General features: G+C 49.2%; 1 protein-coding gene across 1 annotated transcript; it reads right to left on the bottom strand.

Annotated features, from left to right (window-relative positions):
- Positions 1 to 658: 658 nt before the first annotated feature.
- On the bottom strand, positions 659 to 20,140 carry LOC125438451 (multiple epidermal growth factor-like domains protein 11). The gene is made up of 5 exons (XM_048506893.1): positions 20,080 to 20,140; positions 12,800 to 12,856; positions 7,740 to 7,946; positions 2,403 to 2,555; positions 659 to 828 (listed from the first exon to the last, which is right to left on the bottom strand). Exons 2-5 carry the CDS (start codon positions 12,843 to 12,845, stop codon positions 659 to 661), a joined length of 576 nt encoding a protein of 191 aa, XP_048362850.1. The 5' UTR covers positions 12,846 to 12,856; positions 20,080 to 20,140.
- Between the last annotated feature and the right edge of the window lie 1,123 nt (positions 20,141 to 21,263).

Genomic DNA, 21,263 nt, shown 5'->3' with positions numbered 1-21,263 from the left:
TAAATTTATTAGGAGTCGTGATCCCGTCCTGCTTAACTCTGCTCACCAATCTAGCAGTGCCCTGAAATTCCTACCATTCTGAGACACCAATTCCCAGAACCACAGGCTGATCGTACCCCACCCCAGCCTTTTGACGCATTAATGGCTTCGTAGCTGCTTAGTTAAAACGGGCTGTGTAAGCCTGTCTTGGCGGTGTGACATGGTGCCTCAACGATTTTCATTAACACGTCGCCATGAATCGCTTCTTCACACAGGCAACACTTCTGCCTTCGATCGGCACTGGGCAAAAACCAAGCTAGAACCAACTATCGTACTGTGAACGCTTCCGGTGGCGCTAATTCTAGCCACAAAGTGATGATCCTTCATTCAAACCCTGTTATGAGGCCAACTCCTTCACTCCTTCCGCCCTGTTTTAGCACCTCTACCTCCCGTCATTTTCTCTGCCCTCGCAGCTCCTACCGAGCCGGGGGGGCGGGGGGGGGGGTTAATGCTAAATTGATATTTCCTAGTGAGAAGAAGCTCTCTCGTTTCTATGCGCAACCTCCAGCGGGGCAGACTGCTGCAACCAAAACCAAGTATTTTGGCACTCTTTGCTTAGAAGGGAGGAATTTATTGCAGGCACGAATCTTCTTGAGCGAGGCAGCTGGTCTGGCCAGGTTCATGAGCCCGCTGTAAAGCCAGCGCTGTTTCGCGCTGGAAGCTCCCCACGACAATAAATTCCCCAGTCTTCATGGCGCCTGTAGTAGAGGCTGTCGCTCAGAACCACCGCTACATCCGGGCTCCAAGAAGGTAGACGGGGAACCGTTTTGACCTTGACCATTCTGCCTTCTGTGGCGCAGAAAAAGGAAATTGCATCAGTATGCAGCTGGTGGGGCAGAGAGGAGAGGTTAGGAGTAGCATCCCAAGGAGATTTACTGGCATACATCACTAACAGTGACCCAAAACCGCTTTTTTTTTTTTTTGGATTTATTTCCCCTTTCTCTCCTGCAGGAGACTCAAAGGGGCTGACAATCTCCTTGCCCTTCTTCCCCTCACAACAAACACCCTGTGCCCGAAGGTAGGTGGGGCTGAGAGAGCTCCGAGAAGCTGTGACTAGCCCAAGGTCACCCAGCTGGCGTGTGTGGGAGTGCTTAGGCTAATCTGAATTCTCCAGATAAGCTCTTCACAGCTCGGAAGGTGGCAGAGCTGGGAATCGAACCCGGTCCTCTCCAGATTAGATACACGAGCTCTTTAACCTCCCTCGCCACTGCTGCTTTGGCAATGCCTTGGCATACTGTGAACTCGGCCTTACCCAGCGCCCAGGGCTGGGTTACCCGAAGCCGAGACCAAGAGGTGCTTTCTAACCCTGTCCCCACTTGGGAAACGGCCAGTCTCCGTCCACAGCTGGCTCCTCGAGGGAGAAGGTATAGCTTTTCTCCCGCCCTGCCAGCCCTGCAAAGGGAAGGGATCGTATTCTTTGCCTGCTCAGAATATGCAACCATTTGGCAAACTCTCTTGAAGAGGATTAGGATGGGAGGCCGGCTCCAACTGCTGGCTGGTAGTGATGCAAGTCCGGTCCCTTCCTTCTTGTACAGAAAGCTCTGCCTTTCAAGCAGTGTCCTGCAAAGCGCACAGAAAGTGAGAACTTCGCTGCTGCAGGGCGAGAGCAAAATTCAGACAGTGATCTAGCTGGGGATTGTTCCCCACCTTCCCAATCTGCCTGTTTCTTGCTTCCAAACCGCCAGAATGGACCAGGGATACGTGGATTCTGGAGGAACGGAAGCCAGTTCGATAGTCACGGCAGGGACGGCAACAGATTGGTGACACTTCCACCCCCCCGGCCTCCGTTTCCTCCACCGCGAAGGCCGTGCGTTTCATTTGGGGGGGGGGAGAGGGTATCACCTCCAAATAAAGAGCTAATTGTGCGAGGCGGTAGCATGCGGCACTCAATATCGCTACCGGAACCTGCAAACGGGAGGGGGGGGGGACTTGGTTTTGCTCCTTCCCCTCTCCTGCACCCAGTCAAAAAATACAAATCGTAGTCAAAGGTTGGGTCACTTGCCTTCCAGTAAGCCCGGATTGGACGATAATCAGCAGCTGTGGTCCCCCTCCCACCCCCTACGTTTCCCTAGTTTTATATAAATGAGATTTCCAGATATTCCTCTGATTTGTATAAAAGCTGTCTTGTGAAATAAAGAAAGTTCATGCAGCGAAGCCGTTGGGCCCACGCATGGCTGCGTTCCTGTGATGAGGTTCGGTCAACAGTTCAGGGGGGGTTCTGTGTTGGTCCCCTAATGCCCTAATATGGCAGACCCAGAAACAAAATAAGATTGTCTCTCTGCTTGTCCCGTGCGGCAGGTGAAGAGATGTCCGTGGAGCAGGGGGGGGTGGGCGGCCCCTTAGGATGGCTTTCCTCCCAGAGCCGTCCCGTGAGTCGGGCTGTCGCTTCTGTGAGCCGGGAAGGACGTCGTAATGGAGGAAGGGATGTAGCAAGCTGTTCCGGGGCAGGTCGTAGGGGCTGTGGACGTACCCGGTGGTGCGGACGCGGGCTTCGTAGACCATGCTGATCGTGGGCTCTGCAAAGGTGACAGAGAGCAGCTCCGTTAGCCGGGCCGGAAGCAACGGCTGATCATCGAAACTTAAGCGGAACAACGCTAAGAGGTTTGCTGGGCTCCCAAATAGTCGCAAGAGTTCCGGTTCTCGAGTGGGAAACTCTGCAAACCACAACAATAGTTTCAGGAGGGCAGCTGTGTCGGTCTGCAGCAGAAAAGCTTGAAGCGGCCCACACCTTGAGGACCAGGAACTGTAAAAGGGCATAAGCTTTTCTGAGCATCAAGACTCGCTTCGTTAGATACAAGTAGGAAGGGAGATGTGCTCCCTTCAACCCACTCAAAACTGCTGGGGTGATGCCACTGTTCCTAAGGCTTCCTTACCCCTTGTTCTCACTGGGCGGAACTGAGCCACCAGCAAGAGCTCCACCTGCTGGGCAGCCGCCTAAACTGAACAGTCCCAGTATGGTGACTTCGCAACCACACAGCTTACGTGGAACGTCGATGTGTGTGTGCGTGTGTGTGCCAAAAAAGGGAGTCAAACCAGATTGCAAAAAAGAGACGCATCATTGCATCCTGACTTCCTCCTTTGCAACACCCCTCCTGCCTTCTCTCTGGGACATCACCATTCTTGCTTGTGTCTGAAAAAGGGAACTTTTGACCCTCAATGATGCGGCTGGCCTCCGCTCGAGCCAGGGCCTTCACGGCTCTGGCCCCGGCCTGGTGGAACACTCTCCCTCCAGCTGTCCGGGCCCTGCGGGACCTTGGGGATTTCCGCAGGGCCTGTAAGACTGAGTTGTTCCACCGGGCCTTTGGGGAGACCGGCCGCTGAGGGTGCCACTGCTCCCTCCTCTTTACCCCCATGGGCCCTAATACCATCAGGACCCATTATTTCGCATTAGGAGGGTTTCATAAGGGCGCGGGCGATGTTCTAAGATACTACTGTTGTTTTAATTATAGGTATGTTTTTAGCTGATGTTTTATCTGTACACCGCCCTGAGCCCTTCGGGGATAGGGCGGTATACTAAATTTTTATTATTATTATTATTATTATTATTGTTATTGTTATTGATGATGATGATGATGATGATGATGATGATGATGATGATGATGATGATGATAATAATAATAATAATAATAATAATAATATTTAGTATACCGCCCTATCCCTGCAGGAGACTCAAAGGGGTTGACAATCTCCTAAAACATACATATAATAATAATAAAAATTATTTATTTAGGTGGGTGGGGCTGAGAGAGCTCCGAGAAGCTGTGACTAGCCCAAGGTCACCCAGCTACGGTGTGGAACATGACCAGGCTAAAACAAAATACAAAGTTAAATTAAGACTTAAAATGCAGCATTCAATTATCAAACCCGGTTCCTCCAGATTAGATACACGAGCTCTTAACCTCCTACGCCACTGCTGCTGCTAATACTCTGAAGGCCTTGTTGGTCTCTCAGCGGCTACAGGACTCTGTTGTTCTTTTGCGAGTGAGAGAGTCACCCTGAAGTGCTTTACCTTTGTGGGGGATTGTGGGGGATGGCTGCTCACACTGGCATCTTTGCCTTGTGCTAAACAAGACCAGTGAAGTGGAGGTTTAGAAAAGGGATGGCGGGAAGTAGCAGCAATTCAGTAGCTCATGGAGAAATCCTCCACTTCAGGGAGTTTCTTTGCCTGAGATGCCCAAAAGTTGCTTCCAGCTACAATAGCCAACAGGGACCGATGTTCTTACTCAGAATAGGGCCGTTTTCTAGGTTCACAGGAGGCATGCTAGAGCGCCCCCTTTAACTCACCCCTGACAGCTATTCGAATGTGTCTAAATTTGTATTGTCGAAGGCTTTCACGGCCGGAATCACTGGGGTGCTGTGTGGTTTCCGGGCTGTATGGCCGTGTTCTAGCAGCATTCTCTCCTGACGTTTCGCCTGCATCTGGATCCTCTGAAGATGCCAGCCACAGATGCAGGCGAGAATTCAGGAGAGAATGCTGCGATAACACGGCCATACAGCCCGGAAACCACACAGCACCCTGTGTCTAAATTCATCAATAGTGTGATGTGTGTTGTGTTCTTGTTCATTTACAGCGCTTTACAGCAGGCAGCCCCTGCTAGTCATCTCCTACATTTTAACAATGGCACATTGTTAAAAGAAAAGAAAAAAAAATCAAAATTTTTGAATGGAGAGTTACTACTTGTGTTTCTATGTGCCTTTTGTGCCAGGTGATGACCTCGGCTCATCTTGCAATGATTGCTTGCGATTACTTCTTAAATAGATGCCCCCTTGATTGTGCAGGCACCAAAAAGCATGACAATGCAGTTTGGCTGGTTTTGGTCATGTACACGATGTTTCTGACATGGCAGCCACAAAGAAAATTATGCATGGGGTAGAAAATGTTGACAGAGAGAAATTTTTCTCTCTTTCTCACAATACTAGAACCAGGGGGCATCCATTGAAAATGCTGGGGGGAAGAATTAGGACTAATAAAAGGAAACACTTCTTCACGCAACGTGTGATTGGTGTTTGGAATATGCTGCCACAGGAGGTGGTGATGGCCACTAACCTGGATAGCTTTAAAAGGGGCTTGGACAGATTTATGGAGGAGAAGTCGATCTATGGCTACCAATCTTGATCCTCCTTGATCTCAGATTGCAAATGCCTCAACAGACCAGGTGCTTGGGAGCAGCAGCAGCAGAAGGCCATTGCTTTCACCTCCTGCACGTGAGCTCCCAAAGGCACCTGGTGGGCCACTGCGAGTACCAGAGAGCTGGACTAGATGGACTCTGGTCTGATCCAGCTGGCTTGTTCTTATGTTCTTATGTTCTTATAAGGTGAGCTGCTTTACAATACAGGTCGGCCATTTCAGTAACTGAACTATAACTGGGGTGGGGAGGAGATATGTACCTCAATTGAGAAAAGGTAGTTCTTTGACTGGACCAAAGCTACCATAAACTGCAGTTACCTGGCTGTTAGAACATGTCAAAAGCAGAAAAGAAAGTTTCTTCAGACATATTTTTGGCAGAGTCCACTGAGGATATCAAAACAGGCCGCAGGGTTCGTATGGAAATTTGGAGCCTCCCTTGTTGACTGTGATTTGCATAAGAGCTGGGTTCAAACGTTTCCAAATCTGACACTGAGGCCCTTTCCCCACTTACCGTTTGCTGCGCGCTACTCTCCCCAAATAGCGCGGGGTCCCGCGGCGCTCCCCACGAGTCCGGGCGGCGACAACGCAGCCGCCCTGACTCTGCCGCTCTCGCGTCCCCTCAGCGCGCGTCATTTCTGGCGCTGAAAAAACGGCACCTTTCGATGACCCCGCACAGAGCGCGGGGCAGCGGGGAACACGACCCCGCACCAGAAATGACTCGCGCTGAGAGTAGTGCGCTGCAAACGGTAAGTGGGGAAAGGGCCCAAGACTCTACTTGTTTTGCTCCTGAATGCAGTACTGTTTTGGGCAGGAAGGATTGTGTCCATGCCTAATAAAACAAGGGTTTGGTACAGTGGTGGCGAACTTATGGCACGGGTGCCAGAGGTGGCACTCAGAGCCCTTTCTGTGGGCACACGTGCAGAGTTTGTCATGTGAGGGGGTGGAAAATCACCCACCCACCCACCCACACACACGCACACACACACATATCTAGGCTGGCCTGGGCACGATCCTTTACCTGGGAGTAAGCTCAGTTGCTGGCAATGGGGCTTGCTTCTGAGTAAACCCTCCTAGGGTCATGATTCACCCATTCGAAGCATTGCACAGTTGCTTCACCAAGCTTACTCTCAAGTAACGTGCGGTTCAGAGCCAACCATTTTTTCTAAACTAAAACCTCAGTATTCAGGTTAAATTGTCGTGTTGGCACATTGCGATAAATAGGCGGTTTTGGGTTGCAATTTGGGCACTCGGTCTAGAAAAGGTTCACCATCACTGGTTTGGTACAAACATTCCCCTGTTTTCTCGCCTCTCTAGCACTGAAGATATAATTAAAAATGTATAGCTAGAGCAATTCAAGTTGGCGTAGCAGAGGCTCATACATTATTTTCAGTGCTCACGGCACTTTGTAAGCATTATCTCATTGTAAGCCACTACCAACAGCCCTAGAAGACGAGTCAGTATTACTTTCCCTGAGTTGCAGACAAGGGCCAAAGGTCGAGACAGATTTGCCTGAGGCTAAAGCTAATAGTTGGAGAAGAGATGTGCTAGACCGTAGCATTTACGGTCTACTTGCCCTTCAGCAATGAGCAGAGCAAGTTCAAGTCAGATGAAATTACTAGAAAGAGTCATGCTTTTAGTCCACGAAGTTTATCACAACAGAAGCCTTCGTGGGTCAGAGAACCACCAGCAGATGCCTGAAACTGTCCAAGTTTGTATGAGTTACATAATTTATGGAAACCATTAAGCTGGGGATCCCCAAACTTTCTGGCACAAAATGCTGGGCACAGTGACAAAATGGCTGCCATGTTTACCTTCAGTCACACAGCGGAGATCCGTGGGCCCTAGTGGTCGTGGCTGCCAACTCAAAATTTGTAAAAGCCCCACCCACTTGAAAAAAACCTTGGCAGGCACCAAGAAGAAGAGGAAGAGAAAGAGGAGGAAGAAGAGGAAGAAGAAGAAGAAGAGGAGGAAGAAGAAGAGGAAGAAGAGGAGGAAGAAGAAGAGGAGGAGGAGTTTGGATTTATATCCCCCTTTCTCTCCTGTAAGGAGACTCAAAGGGGCTTACAAACTCCATCCCCTTCCCCCCTCACAACAAATACTCTGCGAGGTAGGTGGGGCTGAGAGAGCTCCGAGAAGCTGTGACTAGCCCAAGGTCACCCAGCTGGCGTGTGTGGGAGTGTACAGGCTAATCTGAATTCCCCAGATAAGCCTCCACAGCTCAAGCAGCAGAGCAGAGAATCAAACCCGGTTCGTGCAGGTTAGATACACGAGCTCTTAACCTCCTACGCCACTGCTGTCCACAGGTGCCACGGTGTTAATGAGACCACATTTTGGTACCCTGTGTGTAGTATTGCACAAGGCCACTTAGTGTACAGGGTGTCCCGGTTGCTGGGCTCCCTTCACACATCCTGTGGGAAACAAGAGGGCTGTTGCCCAACTCCGTGGCACTCCTGAGCTTTCCGTCCTCACACCTCTCAAACACGCGTGTGGCTGTCGCCAAACCTCAGGGCCAGCCGGAGGAGCCCACCCTGCTCCCCGTGGCAGCCACGTCGGCGTGGAGGGCGATACTCACCAACTTCATAAATATTTTTGTTGGCAGTCGACGAGGCCGGGGTGTCCAAATAGGTTGAGTCCCGATGGGCGGGGGATTTCATTTCCACGTAGCTGCCCTCGGAGTGTTTGCATGTCAAGATGGGGGGGTCTTTGATGGTGGCGTAGGGGTTTTCGCTGCTGTTGAGGGAACAGGTGCTGGAGCTGCAAGCCGATTCCTTCATGTAGTCTGCAAGACAAGAGTCGGGGCCGCCCTCTTAGCACGCGTGCTGGCGACCTTCTCGGGGGTGGGGGGAAGGGGAAGGTGGGGTTCTAAGCCCTCAAAACGCACAGCGCCGTGACCCACCAGTTACGCCTCAGGTATGTCCGAACCACTGTCTCTCCAAACCATCTGTTCATCCAAACTCATTCGCAAGTCATTTCCTGAACATTCAGTAGGAAGAAAAACAGCCCTTCAGTACTACGGCTCTCGCTGGTAAAAAGGGTCTCATTGCTGTTACAACATTTATTCTGCATAAAGACACACTTCCCTCCTCGTGCCCCCCTCCCCCCAATCCTGACAGAAAACACCTTCGTACATTTCTACCATACAGATATCACCCCCCCCAAAATCATGCACATTTTGTGTCTGGGGAAACTACCTTGGAATCACGCAAAGTCTTTGGCATGTTGGATAAGATAACTTAGGGGTAGCATCCTCAGAGCCTCCCATCATGTTAAATGCACCATGCGTGGAAATTCAGCTCCCCCCACCCCCTGCCCAGAATGCCGTACAACTACAACGCACCATTTCTCCTCCACTGCAAGTGCAATTGTGACAACAGTTTGGCTACAAAAGGACTGGGACTTTGCTTCATGATGTTAAAATAGATTTTTAAAAAGAAAGAGTTTCTTGCTAGCAGATAAATTCTCCAGGAGTGAGTGAGTGAGTGAGTGAGCGTGCGTGCGTGCGCGCGCCTGCCAGTGGTGGGATTCAAATAATTTAACTAGTTGTTTACAAGCACCATTTTAACAACTGGTTCTGCCCAAGTGGTGCGAACCTGCTGAATCCCACCACTGATGTATGTATGTGTATAAATATATATATTCACATTGCACACAACACTTCAGACACCTTCCAGAGCCTGAAACTACCCCACTGTTTGCCTGGCCTTTCCTTTCCCGCCTCCTGAAAAATAAACAAAGAGGAGAAAACTGGGAGTTTTATTTAGTGGTCAAGGTTGAAGCTGGAATAGTAGTGAGCCTTTCTACAGAGGGCCATAAATGAAAGGGAAGGGAATATATCTTCTGGGTGTAGAAGAATTCCTAATCCAATAAGAATGGGAATTACACACGGGTGAATTTCCAGTCTGGAGTATCAGTGTCCTGCTAACATAATTTCAAGAGGGAGATTTGTGTGAAGTTAATAGCTAACCGTGTCAAGGCTGTGTGTGTAACTGTGTGAAAGGGTACCAGCCTGTTAGAATCCAAAAACCAGTAGCCACTCACATTAGCCACTCACATCCAAATGAACCATTTTAAAGTGAAAACTGAACCATCTCAATGACCCTCTCATAACATCTAAGCAACTGGTGAAACATAAAAGCTTAAATTAAAAACTGCCCCTGTGCCAAATACTGAGGATTGCATATAGTTATCTCTTGCCAGATTTCCTTCCTTTTGAAATATCTCCTGATCCCACCGGGTTTGCTTAATAAATTTTTACTTCTGTTGGACAAGCTGGCCTCGGTTCTCTGGTGCCTTGAAGAGGGAGGTTTGCCAGAGGGGAAACTGGTTCCCTTCGCCTTTCTGGAATCCCTCAGCTTATACAGCACCAGCAAAGAGGCTCAGTCACAGAAAAGGCAAGAAAGCATGCCTAGAATAATTAGGAGGCCGCCTGGGTCTGCCACAATGAGTTAGACAGTGGTGGCGAACCTTTGGCACTCCAGATGTTATGGACTACAATTCCCATAAGCCCCTACCAGCATGGCCAATTGGTTAGGAGGATGGAAGGGCCTGCCGCAATAGCTCTCGTTCAGTACTTGGGTGTGAGACCCCCCCAAGGAAGACCCGGACTGCGACACAGAGGAAGGCACTGCAAACCGTCTCTTGAATGAGGGGTGTCTGTGAACTGGTCGTGACTCAACGGCACATTCTAAGAACTAGCATAACTGGAATAAGCCGAATTCCTGAAGAGTGGCCGGATTAGTCGGCAGCACCAAACTAAAACAGGGGCGCCTTAGAGATGAACAGAAGGTATTTCAATGTTGGGGGAATCAGGGACCCCTTCAGGAGATGGACTGATGGAGTCCCGTGACTTTAAGGCAGTGGTGGCGAACCTATGGCACGGGTGCCAGAGGTGGCACTCAGAGCCCTCTCTGTGGGCACACGCCTGCACAGAGTTCATCATGTGGGAGGGGGGTGGAAAATCACCCCCCCCACACACACACACATACACATCTAGGCTGGCCTGGGCATGATCCTTTACCTGGGAGTAAGTTCAGTTGCTGGCAATGGGGCTTGCTTCTGAATAAACCCTCCTAGGATCGTGATTCACCCATTTGAAGCATTGCACAGTTGCTTCACCAAGCTTACTCCTGAGTAACGGAGCCAACCGTTTTTTCTAAACGAAAAACTCAGTATTCGGGTTAAATTGCCGTGTTGGCACTTTGGGATAAATAAGTGGAGTTTGGGTTGCAACTTGGGCACTCGGTCTCGAAAAGGTTCGCCATCGCTGCTTTAAGGCGACAGACTCGTCTAGGGCTCGCCCCGGGGGCATGAAGCGGCTGTGTTAAGATGTAGGAAATCTTCCCTCAGGATCTCCACCTCCCCCATCCCTTTTTGCTGGAAAAACTTGCACTTTCTTACATCTACACAAAGGGCCAGGTTGCCAACGTCCAGGTGGAATCTGGAGATCTCTTGGAGATAAAACTGATCTCAAGACTGCAGAGAACTGTTTCCCCTAGAGCAGCCTGCGGCTCTCCCGATGTTCATGGACTACAATTCCCATCAGCCCCTGCCAGCATGGCCAATTGGCAGGGGCTGATGGGAATTGTAGACCATGAACATCTGGAGAGCCGCAGATTGCAGACCCCTGCCCTAGAGAAAATTGGGCTTTGGAGGGTTGACTCGATGGTACCGTATCCTGCAGAAACATGACCCCTCTTTCTAGCTGGCCTCTATTCATGCTTCCCCAGGAACTCATTTAAAACAAACACATCAAACTTGCTATTAATCATGTGCAGGTATCCCTCGAGTAGTACGTTTTTGTTTTTCAATCAATAACACTGGATTTTTGATAAAAAGAAATGCAGGTGAGTTTGGGACTGCTGTCCTCAGTCACTCCTCAGAAATTGTTAACTTTACCCAGCTTATTCCCTTGAAGGTAGGGGTCCAGCGTGTATTAGGTCTAACAGCGAAACAGAACTTCCATGGTCAGAGGCAGCGTAGATTTGAAAAAGTAGATGTTGAGGGAACGCGGCAAGCCAGAGGGTGCATTGCGTGTGGATGACTTATAAATGACTGGCTGACAGCTTACGGAAATAGGATAACCACCTTGGTTACATCTGGCAGGATTAAGCTTACTCAGGGCTGGAAAGACAACATCTTGTGGTTGACGTCAATTTTCAAAGTGCCACATGGCAGCCTTAAACTGGGGGGGGGTTGTGTGGTTTCCAGGTTGTATGGCCGTGTTCTAGTAGCATTTTCTCCTAACTTTTCACCTGCATCCGTGGCTGGCATCTTCTGAGGATGCCAGTCACGCATGCAGGCAAAACGTCAGGAGAAAATGCTACCAGAACACGGCCATACAGCCCAGAAACCACACAACCCCCCAGTGATTCCGGCCGTGAAAGCCTTCAACAACCTTAAACTCGTTTGTATGTGTACTTCTCCCCCTCCCCCCTGAAAAGTTTGGAAGTAAGAATTTGTGTCACCTTCACCAAATTGCAGCTCTTAACAGTCTTCGGAGGAAGACAGAAAAACAGGACAGCTCAGCTGCCCCCAAACACTTCACACCCCTTTCCTAGACTGGAGCAGAAGCACTATTGGGAGTGGCTCACGTTTGATTCCTTTAGTGCACCCTGGGCCCCAGGGTAGGTAGTATGGTTTTTCTCCACACCCTGGGAAGCTGAGACCGAACATGTAATTGTCCGTGGGTCACACAACGAGTCCAAAGAAGAGGTGGGCTTTGAACCCATACGTCTACCAGTCTGGTACAGATTACATTGGCTTGCTATTTAAGAACATAACAGCGAGCCTGCTGGATCAGACCAGAGTCCATCTAGTCCAGCACTCTGCTACTTGCAGTGGCCCACCAGGTGCCTTTGGGAGATCACGTGCAGGATGTGAAAGCAAGGGCCTTCTGCTGCTGCTGCTCCTGAGCACCTGGTCTGCTAAGGCATTTGCAATCTGAGATCAAGGAGGATCAAGATTGGTAGCCAGAGATCGACTTCTCCTCCATCAATCTGTCCAAGCCCCTTTTAAAGCTATCCAGGTTAGTGGCCAGCACCACCTCCTGTGGCAGCATATTCCAAACACCAATCACACGTTGCGTGAAGAAGTGTTTCCTTTTATTAGTCCTAATTCTCCCCCCCAGCATTTTCAATGAATGCCCCCTGGTTCTGGTATTTGCTGGCTGTTAGTTCAGCAAGACACACAGGGTCACATTCAAGTCCAGAAGCACCTTAAAGACCAACCGGATTTTCGGATGCTGAGCTTTCGAGAGTTAAAGCACACTCGGTCAGCAGGTACCTCGTTCAACAACACAGTGGAACCTCGGCAGGGAGAAACGCTAGCTATGGCTCAGTGGTAGAGCATCCGCTTCACATGCAAAAGGTCCTCAGCCCCTCCAGTTACAAGGTGACATAAATGACCTCTCTGCCTAAGACCCCACAGAGCTGCTGCCAGTCCCGAGTAGATAATACTGACCTTGCTAGACCCGAGGGTCTGGTTCAATAGTAAGGCAGATTCGTGTACGCATGAAGGGCTCCCCCTCCTTGGCACAAGGGACTGACGGCCTAGCTACCTTTGGCGAGTGGCTACCCTTTCCTGCCCTACCCAGATCGGGCACTATGGGTTTCTTGCCGGCATTGGATACTATACCTTTGAAGCCTTTTTCCATAATGTATGTGTTCTGACGTCTATTCATCCCACAAGCACCTGCATAAAAATGATATACAACGGAGAAATGCATAAATATTTTTATGCAAACGGGACTGTGCAGCAGACAGACCTTCCCCAATGCTGGGGAAAGCTCGCGCTCAGCTGGGGGCCGCCTACGCTGGCCGGCACGAGCGACGGGGGCGGGGAGCTGCATATGGTCGCCTTGCTGGTTTTCAGCAAAGAACAAGGGGCTGGTAAACATTTAGGGTGCAAGCCCACTGGACCAAGCTTGCAAAAAATAATCTGCTCTGTTCTTGGGCAGTGGCAACAGCAGCAGCAACAGGTGAAGACCCGTGGCTCAGGCATGAGGAATCTAACTTCAGCTTTGCCCAGGAGTATCTTTGCAAAAAAAACCCCCACAGGTTGGCAGAGGGATGCATGTGTGGGAGAGCGGAACATGCAAAACTCTCCCCCCCCCCCAAAGCGATGCTGGGTGCAGAATGCAGCTGCGTGAGGATTTCAGATTACATTACAAAGGCTGATTATGCACAAGGCATCTGCTGCGCAACAGGGCAAATGTGTGTTGCCGCAAGATTTCTCTTGTAGGGACTTATTTCCTCAAGCCCCGTTTTCACTTCCCATTCTCCCTTGTCCTCCTCCCTGTTGCTGACTTCTTCCCACTTCTCTAAATGCTTGCATCAATAGCAATGGCATATCTGCCTAGGGACGGGGGGATACCCTCTGTCCCCGGGTGCCACTAATCTGGTCACATGGGGGGGGCGCAAAATCGGCCCCCCACATGACCAGGAAGATGACAAGGCGGCAGGAGTCCTTCTGCCTCGTCATCTTCGGGTGCCCTTGGCCCTGCCCATGTCATCATCAATGTGGGCGGGGCTAAGGAAGCATGAGGAAACTGCCCCCCAAGCCTGCCCCCCCGGCTCCCAGCCGCTGGCAGTCCCTTCTGCCCTCCCCTCTGGGGAGAGCAGAAGCAACTGAAAGGCTCTGTCCTCAGTTCCTTTGCTTTTATAAGCATAGGGCGGGGCTTGGGGTGGGGCACCACCCTCAAGCCCCACCCCCATGCTCATAAAAGCAAAGGAGCCGAGGACAGAGCCTTTCAGTTACTCTCCCCAGAGCTGGCTGCTGGCTGGGAGCCAAGGGCCCCACCCACCTGAGCCCCGCCCCTGGCATAGGGAGGGGGGGCACCTGGAGAATGGCTGTCTCCAGGCACCATTTTCCCACCATACACCTCTGATCAATATTAATAACAAGAGTGTTCCTTTTTGCAAAGGAACAACACAAGCAGGCTCTCTTCCTGGCTCCACCCCAGCTCCAATGATTGGGAGGGAATTTTTAAAATGTTCTTTCAGATAAGCTTCTATTTTAAAAAACAAGTCTTTCTCTTGCAGCAGCAGCAGCAGAGAGAGAGAGAGAGTGTGTGTGAAGGGGAAGGGAAGAGAATATCAGCGAGATTTGTGCCTTTAAGGCTATTGATGGGTGGAGTTAAGAGAAGCAGCAAAAGAGAAAGGCAGAGTCTTCAAGAAGAAGCTGCATGGCAGATACTGGGCTGCCTCCTTGCATGTAAACAGAAAAACGTGAGGAGAGCCCTCTGCAAGCCCACTGCACAGAGAAGAGTTCCAAAGTGAGTGTTCCCTGCATAATCAGCCAATGTTCTACTAAAAGTGTCAAACATAGGGCCCAGGGACCGAATCCTGCCCCTTGAGAGAGGTCTTATCAGGCCTGCAAGCCAGCTGAGGCAACCCCCCCTGTGCTTGCTCCCGATCTAGCCTGGTGAGCCCATGGCCAGATCACCAGATGGCCAGATTGAGAACAAAGGGGTTTTTTTGCCTCAGTTGGCTCACGAACCTGATAAACCCTCTTAAGCTGAGGTAGCCCCCCCACCGCAGTGCCATAGTTGGTTGGGGAACTTGCTGGAGGCTCACCAGCCAAGGTAGCCACACACTTTCCCCCAGGGCGCAGCCTGACCAGGTCACATTCATGTTATATCCAGCCCTCATAACAAATGAGTTTCACCCCCCTGTTCTAGACTGTATGGTGACAGTTAGGTGTGAAATCATGCAGCTAGTCCTTGGTGAGATCTCAGAAGGCAGAAGAAGAAACGAGAGCTGCTCAGAGAGAAGATGCAGGCTGGACAGGAGCTCTGAACATTTCTCCTCTTTCCACTGTGACAGGGACATCGGATCTGCTTCGGACAAGACCGATAATGGTCAAGTTTTACTGGTCTCACTGACACCTGCATATTAAGCCCAAAGCCAGACTCACCCCGTGGTCAGGAAGCGTGGCTTCAGTCCTCCCTTAACTGATTTGTATGAGCTAAATCACTCAGGCTAAAGAAGAAAATACATGCCAGGGTACTCTGTTTACTAAAAAAGTGTCAAGGTGAACCTGTGCAGAGAAACATGTAGAGCATTTGTGTAGCGTCTTTGTTTTAAGTCCATTGTCTCACAGGTGGAACTCCTTAGCAAGCAAATCTACTCACGAGGAGGAGAGGAAAAACCTCTAACTGCTCAAGATGCAGCAGTTTAGTAAGCGATGGAGTCAATGAAAAAGCGAAGGCAAGCAGATAAGCACACAGAAAGAAAAGAAAGAAAAGAAAAGAAAAGAAAGAAAAGAAAGAAAAGAAAGAGTTTAATGAATATACAGACATGCGTACAATGGCAAACTTGCCGGCTGTTTGCAAATGAGAAGGTTTACTACTTCAAAAATAGGACTGGAAGTAGGTTTTACAAGCCAGGTGAAAACAGCATCACTTAAAAATATGCACGGGACTCCATGTATCCCCTTCTTGGCCACCGTGCTGGCTCTATGTAGGACAATTTGCAACCATGCCAAAGCATTTCCATTTGGAACCCTCTCCCCAGGTAATAGCCAGGTTTTTTTAAAAAAAAGACCTTTTTTTGCCCTCCCGAATCCTTGTAAAGGCAAGAATGACATCCTTTGGCCCAGCAACAGGAAACAAACTCATGCACCAATCTGAAGATTTTAAAGTGACCTGAAAATGTGCCCTAAATAGCTGGAGCCCATGCTTGGTGGCCGTGCTAAGAGGCCTACACTGCAAGGCAGTGGTCCCCAACACTGTGCCCAAGGATGCCACGGTGCCTGGCAATGCCATTCCTGGTCCCCACTGGTTTTAGAAAGTGGGAGGAGTCAGGCAGGGGTTCTGATTGGCCATTGGAAACCTGACTGCTGGTGCAGATTAAAATAACTTAGGGTGATTACGCACAGGCAAAATATAACAGGTTAAGGCCTAGGTGTCAAACTCATGATGCTGGCAGGGGATGATGGGAACTGTAGTCCATAACATCTGGAGGGCCGCGAGTTTGACACCTGTGGGTTAAGGGGTGTGAAAACAGCAGCATGGGGGAGATGTTCCCACAGAACTCGCCCCCCCCAAACACTTATAACCCATTTTATTTTGCTGACTTTTCCTCTTTAGTGACTTTTCCTCTTTATCCAGAGTTTTGCACTGTTCCTTCTTGCCCCTGCCATCCACTATTATGATGAATTCTGCAGGCAGCTGCCATTTTGTACTCGTATGTCTGTGTGTGTGTGGGGGGGGGGGATTCTCAGGTGAGGGGATCCTCGGATGCACGTTTTACAGGGAAACAAAGCGTTCCCTGTGGGAACCATCCCACATCCTGTTACTTCAGTGGCGTACCTAGGCAAACCGGAGCCCTGGGCAAAACCTGAGTTTGATGCCCGCCCCCCCCCCCCCCCATGGGCAGCCACCCTCCTCCACTGTGACCAAACAATGATTTTTTTCCCACCAGGTCGTTTCAAAGTCACAATCACATTATAGAACATGCACCAACTCACAAAACACAGCAATGGGCCATGCCACACAGCAGAAATATTTTATGAAAACAATTTCAAAATGCGTTCAAAATGTTTTATTACTGCTATGAAAACATTTTATGGTGTTGTATCCAGTCCCCTCAATTGGGGGAAACAGCATCACTTTCAATGTTATTTAAACCGGGGACCCCAGATTCTCCCTTTAAGGTGGATTTAAAAGGAGAATCTGGGCTCCCTAGTCTAAACAAGTGATGCTGGAATCCACCTCCAAACAGCATCATTTTCAATGGTGTTTAAACTAGGGGAAACAGGGTAGAAAGATTCCAGCGGTTTTGAACAGAAGAAGAACTCTGCTGCCCCCTACTGCTTCTTTCTCGGCATTGAGGTGAAAATCTTCAGACCCTCCCTGCAGCCTCCAAACCCAGGAATTCTCAAAATACAGCCAAAGGATTTCTAGAACCAGCTCTTCTCTAGAACCTGCACAGGTGAACTGCAGGAATCTCTCTTTTGAAAATCATACTTTTCAGCCATTTATGCTGTGTGCCCAAACTTCCCTGCGTTCAGGCATTTCTGAGAACATGGGAGTGCTCTGATTGTGTATGTTGGGAGTGCTTTGGTTGTGTGTTCCTGCGTTGCAGGGGGTTGGACTTGATGGCCCTTTGGGGTCTCTTCCAACTCTATGATTCTATCATTATTCTAGGGCAGGGGGTCTGCAACCTGTGGCTCTCCAGGTGTTCATGGACTACAAATTCCATCAGCCCCTGCCAGCACGACTCTTCTAGTTCCATCCTCTTTTCCGTCCTCACCTTCCCACCTCACCCTCCCGAATCGTCGGCCTCATGCTCTGACCTTAAAGACTTCTCTCTCTCTTGTTAGTGTTTCCCTTTTATTTTCTCCAGCAGGTGTAGGGTGATCTGTTGAGGGGCATGGTCTGTTATTTTATTGTATTACAATTTTTATTATTGATTATCTGACCCTAAAGTCTTCTCTCTCTCTTTTTAGTGTTTCCCTTTTATTTTCTCCAGCAGGTGTTAGGGGTGATCTGTTGAGGGGGCACGCCGCCTCCATTTTATTGTATTACAATTTTTATTATTGATTATCTGACCCTAAAGTCTTCTCTCTCTCTTGTTAGTGTTTCCCTTTTATTTTCTCCAGCAGGTGTGGGGTGATCTGTTGAGGGGCACGGTCTGTTATTTTATTGTATTACAATTTTTATTATTGATAATCTGACCCTAAAGTCTTCTCTCTCTCTTTTTAGTGTTTCCCTTTTATTTTCTCCAGCAGGTGTAGGGTGATCTGTTGAGGGGCACGGCCTGTTATTTTATTGTATTACAATTTTTATTATTGATTATCTGACCCTAAAGTCTTCTCTCTCTCTTTTTAGTGTTTCCCTTTTATTTTCTCCAGCAGGTGTAGGGTAATCTGTTGAGGGGCATGGTGTGTTATTCTATTGTATTACGATTTTTATTATTTAAAAAAAAATAGGGAGTAAAAGCAATCCCCCCCCCAAAAAAAATTGTCTGGAGATGAGATGGAATGAAAACCCCATCTCGTAACAAGGCACAAACCACGCCTGGAGGAAGAATTTCAGACCCGAGGCCGAAAGGACTACCACACAACAACCTGAACGAAAAGCGTACGGTGAGATTTTTTTTTTTGCAGAATAAAATGAACACATGAGAGACAGCCAAAGGAAAAACAGAAGTCACCACAAGACACTGCAGACCCACGGCTTGTGGGCATGGGAGCAGAAATGAAGTAACCAATGGTGATATAACAGAACCGAGAGCTGATGACAATGAAAACAGATCGTATTGACTAGGCCAAAGTTGATTCATATTTTTTCCTTCGGAACTGATATAAGTTTGAATGGGCTTACATACGGTATACACAGCTGTCTTGCCTTCCCCTCTAGCATCTCATCGGGAAAATTTGCAGCCGTCTCCCCACATAAGCAACTCTGCTTTTGCAGAGCTGACACTCCCGACTCAGTTTCCCATAATATTTTGGAATGCGCTCTACTCAATCATTTTCATAAGCCACTTCTCCACTTAACAAATACCATGGGGACGAACCCCTTGAGGAATGCCACGCCGACTCAATTTCTGTTAAATGGCAACTTTTCTGGCTAAAAAATTTAACCCGGAGAATTAACTGAAACCTGGACATGATGAATTTTAACCATTTCCCTATTTTAGTACATGTCCCGTTATTTAACGTCATCCATGTAAAATGGAACAAATGCCATTAAAGCCGATTTGAATTTACGCAGCTGTCTTTCTGCAGCTAGTAACAGATTAAGCAAGAGGGATTCTGCGACTAAATATTAGAACTCGTGAGTCATTTTCCCCCTTTGGCAGGTGTTTTCACACGGTGGTGTAATGCTTGTGTTCTGCCACCAGATGCCACTATAGCATATTTGCTGTGTCAATGTGCGAGGGTTTTAACATTAGTGGTCGAATCCCAGAGTTGTGCCCTTCTAAATCCACCGGAGTCGATGGGTCTAGAGCCGTGGTGGCGAACCTTTGGCACTCCAGATGTTATTTTATTTATTTTTATTTTTTATTTATTAAATTTATAGGCCGCCTCATCCCCGAAGGGCTCGAGGCGGCTCACAACATAACTGTTTCCAGAACAGTAAATCAATATAACATAAAATCTAACTCATTAAAATTCAGCAGCAATTAAAACAATAAATACAGATTAAACAACAAGGTTGTGTAAAAACACACACACACAGGCGCCCGGTCTAAAGGCCAAAGGAGAAGGGAGGAGAGGCAGGGCCCAGGATGGAATCAGGGCCCTACCAGGATGGAAAAGGCAGCTTAGTTCCGGTTTCAGTGGGAGGCAATAGAACCGCGGCCAGCCCCTCCAAAAGCCCGGTGGAATAGGGCCTGCCTTACAGGCCCTTATGGAATTCACCAGGGTCCCGCGAGGGGTCTCGACACATAGCTGGGAGGTGGTGAGCATCTCCACCAGGCAGGGGCCAGAGCCAGAAAGCTGCCCTGGCCCAGTTCGAGGCCAGCCGCATCGTCGCAGGGCCAGGGATCACCAGCAGTTCTGCTGCAGTTGACCGCAGCGGCCTATGTGGGACATAAGGGGTGATGCGGTCCCGTAGGTATGAGGGCCCCAGTTATGGACTAGAATTCCCATCAGCCCCTTCCAGCATGACCAATTGTCATGCTGGCAGGGGCTGCTGGGAATTGTAGTCCATAACATCTGGAGTGCCAAAAGTTCGCCACCACAGGTCTAGAGGAATTTAATTAGGAAGGCACTGTAGAATACGTATGCCAAGAAATGTTAAGGATTGTTAGAGTAAAAAGACAGGAAAGACCCAGTGTAAAAGGACCAACCTGAGTCCCACGTAGGACTTGAAACACAGCGGAACAGATCCATAGAGGATGTTGCTACTTGCACTTGGGTTTGTTTGAGACTCCACAACTATTAAAGTGTCGAAAGTTACTGACCTAGACCATTCAGATAGCTGTCGGCTGTCCATTCTCCAGCGTCTCTGTCAAGGGTTTTGCTACTGAGCTGTTCAGAAAGTTGTGACAGCAATACAATACATTAAAATTGAGGCCGTACGCAAAAGGGAAAGCCCCACCAACCAAGCCGACGAGCGTCGAGGGAGACATTCAAGGGAGCGACCGCGAAAGTTGCTCTTGGAGTCGCCAGACTTGCCGGTCCGGTTTCCAAGTGAGAAGAAAGGGAAAAATCGGGAAGGAAATGTCGATTTATAGGAAAGGTCGGCTGTACCGGAGCATGCTGGGAAACGAGCTGCGGAACTTCTGCTGAAGACGATCCGCTACAGAGGTGACGGCACAATCCAGAAAGATAAGGTTGCCAAGGTCTCAAGCTCTCTCTTGAAATGACAACTGATCTCCAATGCAGACAGATCAGTGCCCAAGAGGAAATGGCCTCTTCATAGGCTGGGCTAACTCTATGGTATACCACAGAGTCTAGGAAAAACTGGAAGTCCAAGAGTGGCTGGCCGAGGACTTCCCTTTCACCCATGGGAGCCATCCCCCACTCAACTCCTTCCCTTCCCCAAGCTCTGTCCTCCTCAGGGACTGCCCCCAAATCTACAGGGAATCCCCAAGTCAGAATTGGCAACCTTACAGAAGGACAGCGAAACTGTACAAAAATAACCACAAACGGGTCCAGCATGCAAAACGGGAACTATGGGTGGGAGAGGTAAGTCTGCTCAGACCACAGCAGGGGGACACAAATGAGAATCTGGCCCCAATTCAAGGAAAAACAGCTTCCCAAGGAAGCACATGAGGGTGTCTCATAGAATCCCAAGCTAGGAAAACCTGTGAAATTGCCAAAGGCGCTCCTGGAGAGATTTGCCAGCGTTGTCTCGTAAAGAACCTTCAGATTCTCACAATGAGATCTGGTCTCTTGCCCCTCCTGAAAAGGAGGTCTGATCTGTGGCCACCGGAGCAAGAACATTGTTTTGGAGGGCCTGCAGTAGAGCAGCCCAGCGGCATCTTGAAGATCAGCAAGATTTCCAGAGAATAAAAGATTTCAGAAGTATCTGGAGAAGGCAGTTTGGACTCTCGAAAGCGTACACCCTGGACATCTTGTTGGTCTTCAAAGAACTACGGGGGTCAAATCTTGCTCCTCCAGAGCAAGATGGTTTTTGACGGAA

The sequence above is a fragment of the Sphaerodactylus townsendi genome, linkage group LG08 (genome assembly GCF_021028975.2).
Source record: "Sphaerodactylus townsendi isolate TG3544 linkage group LG08, MPM_Stown_v2.3, whole genome shotgun sequence".
Classification (NCBI taxonomy): Eukaryota; Metazoa; Chordata; class Lepidosauria; order Squamata; family Sphaerodactylidae; genus Sphaerodactylus; species Sphaerodactylus townsendi.
Note: the sequence above shows the minus strand (reverse complement) of the source record. Positions and strands in the feature narration are given on the sequence as shown.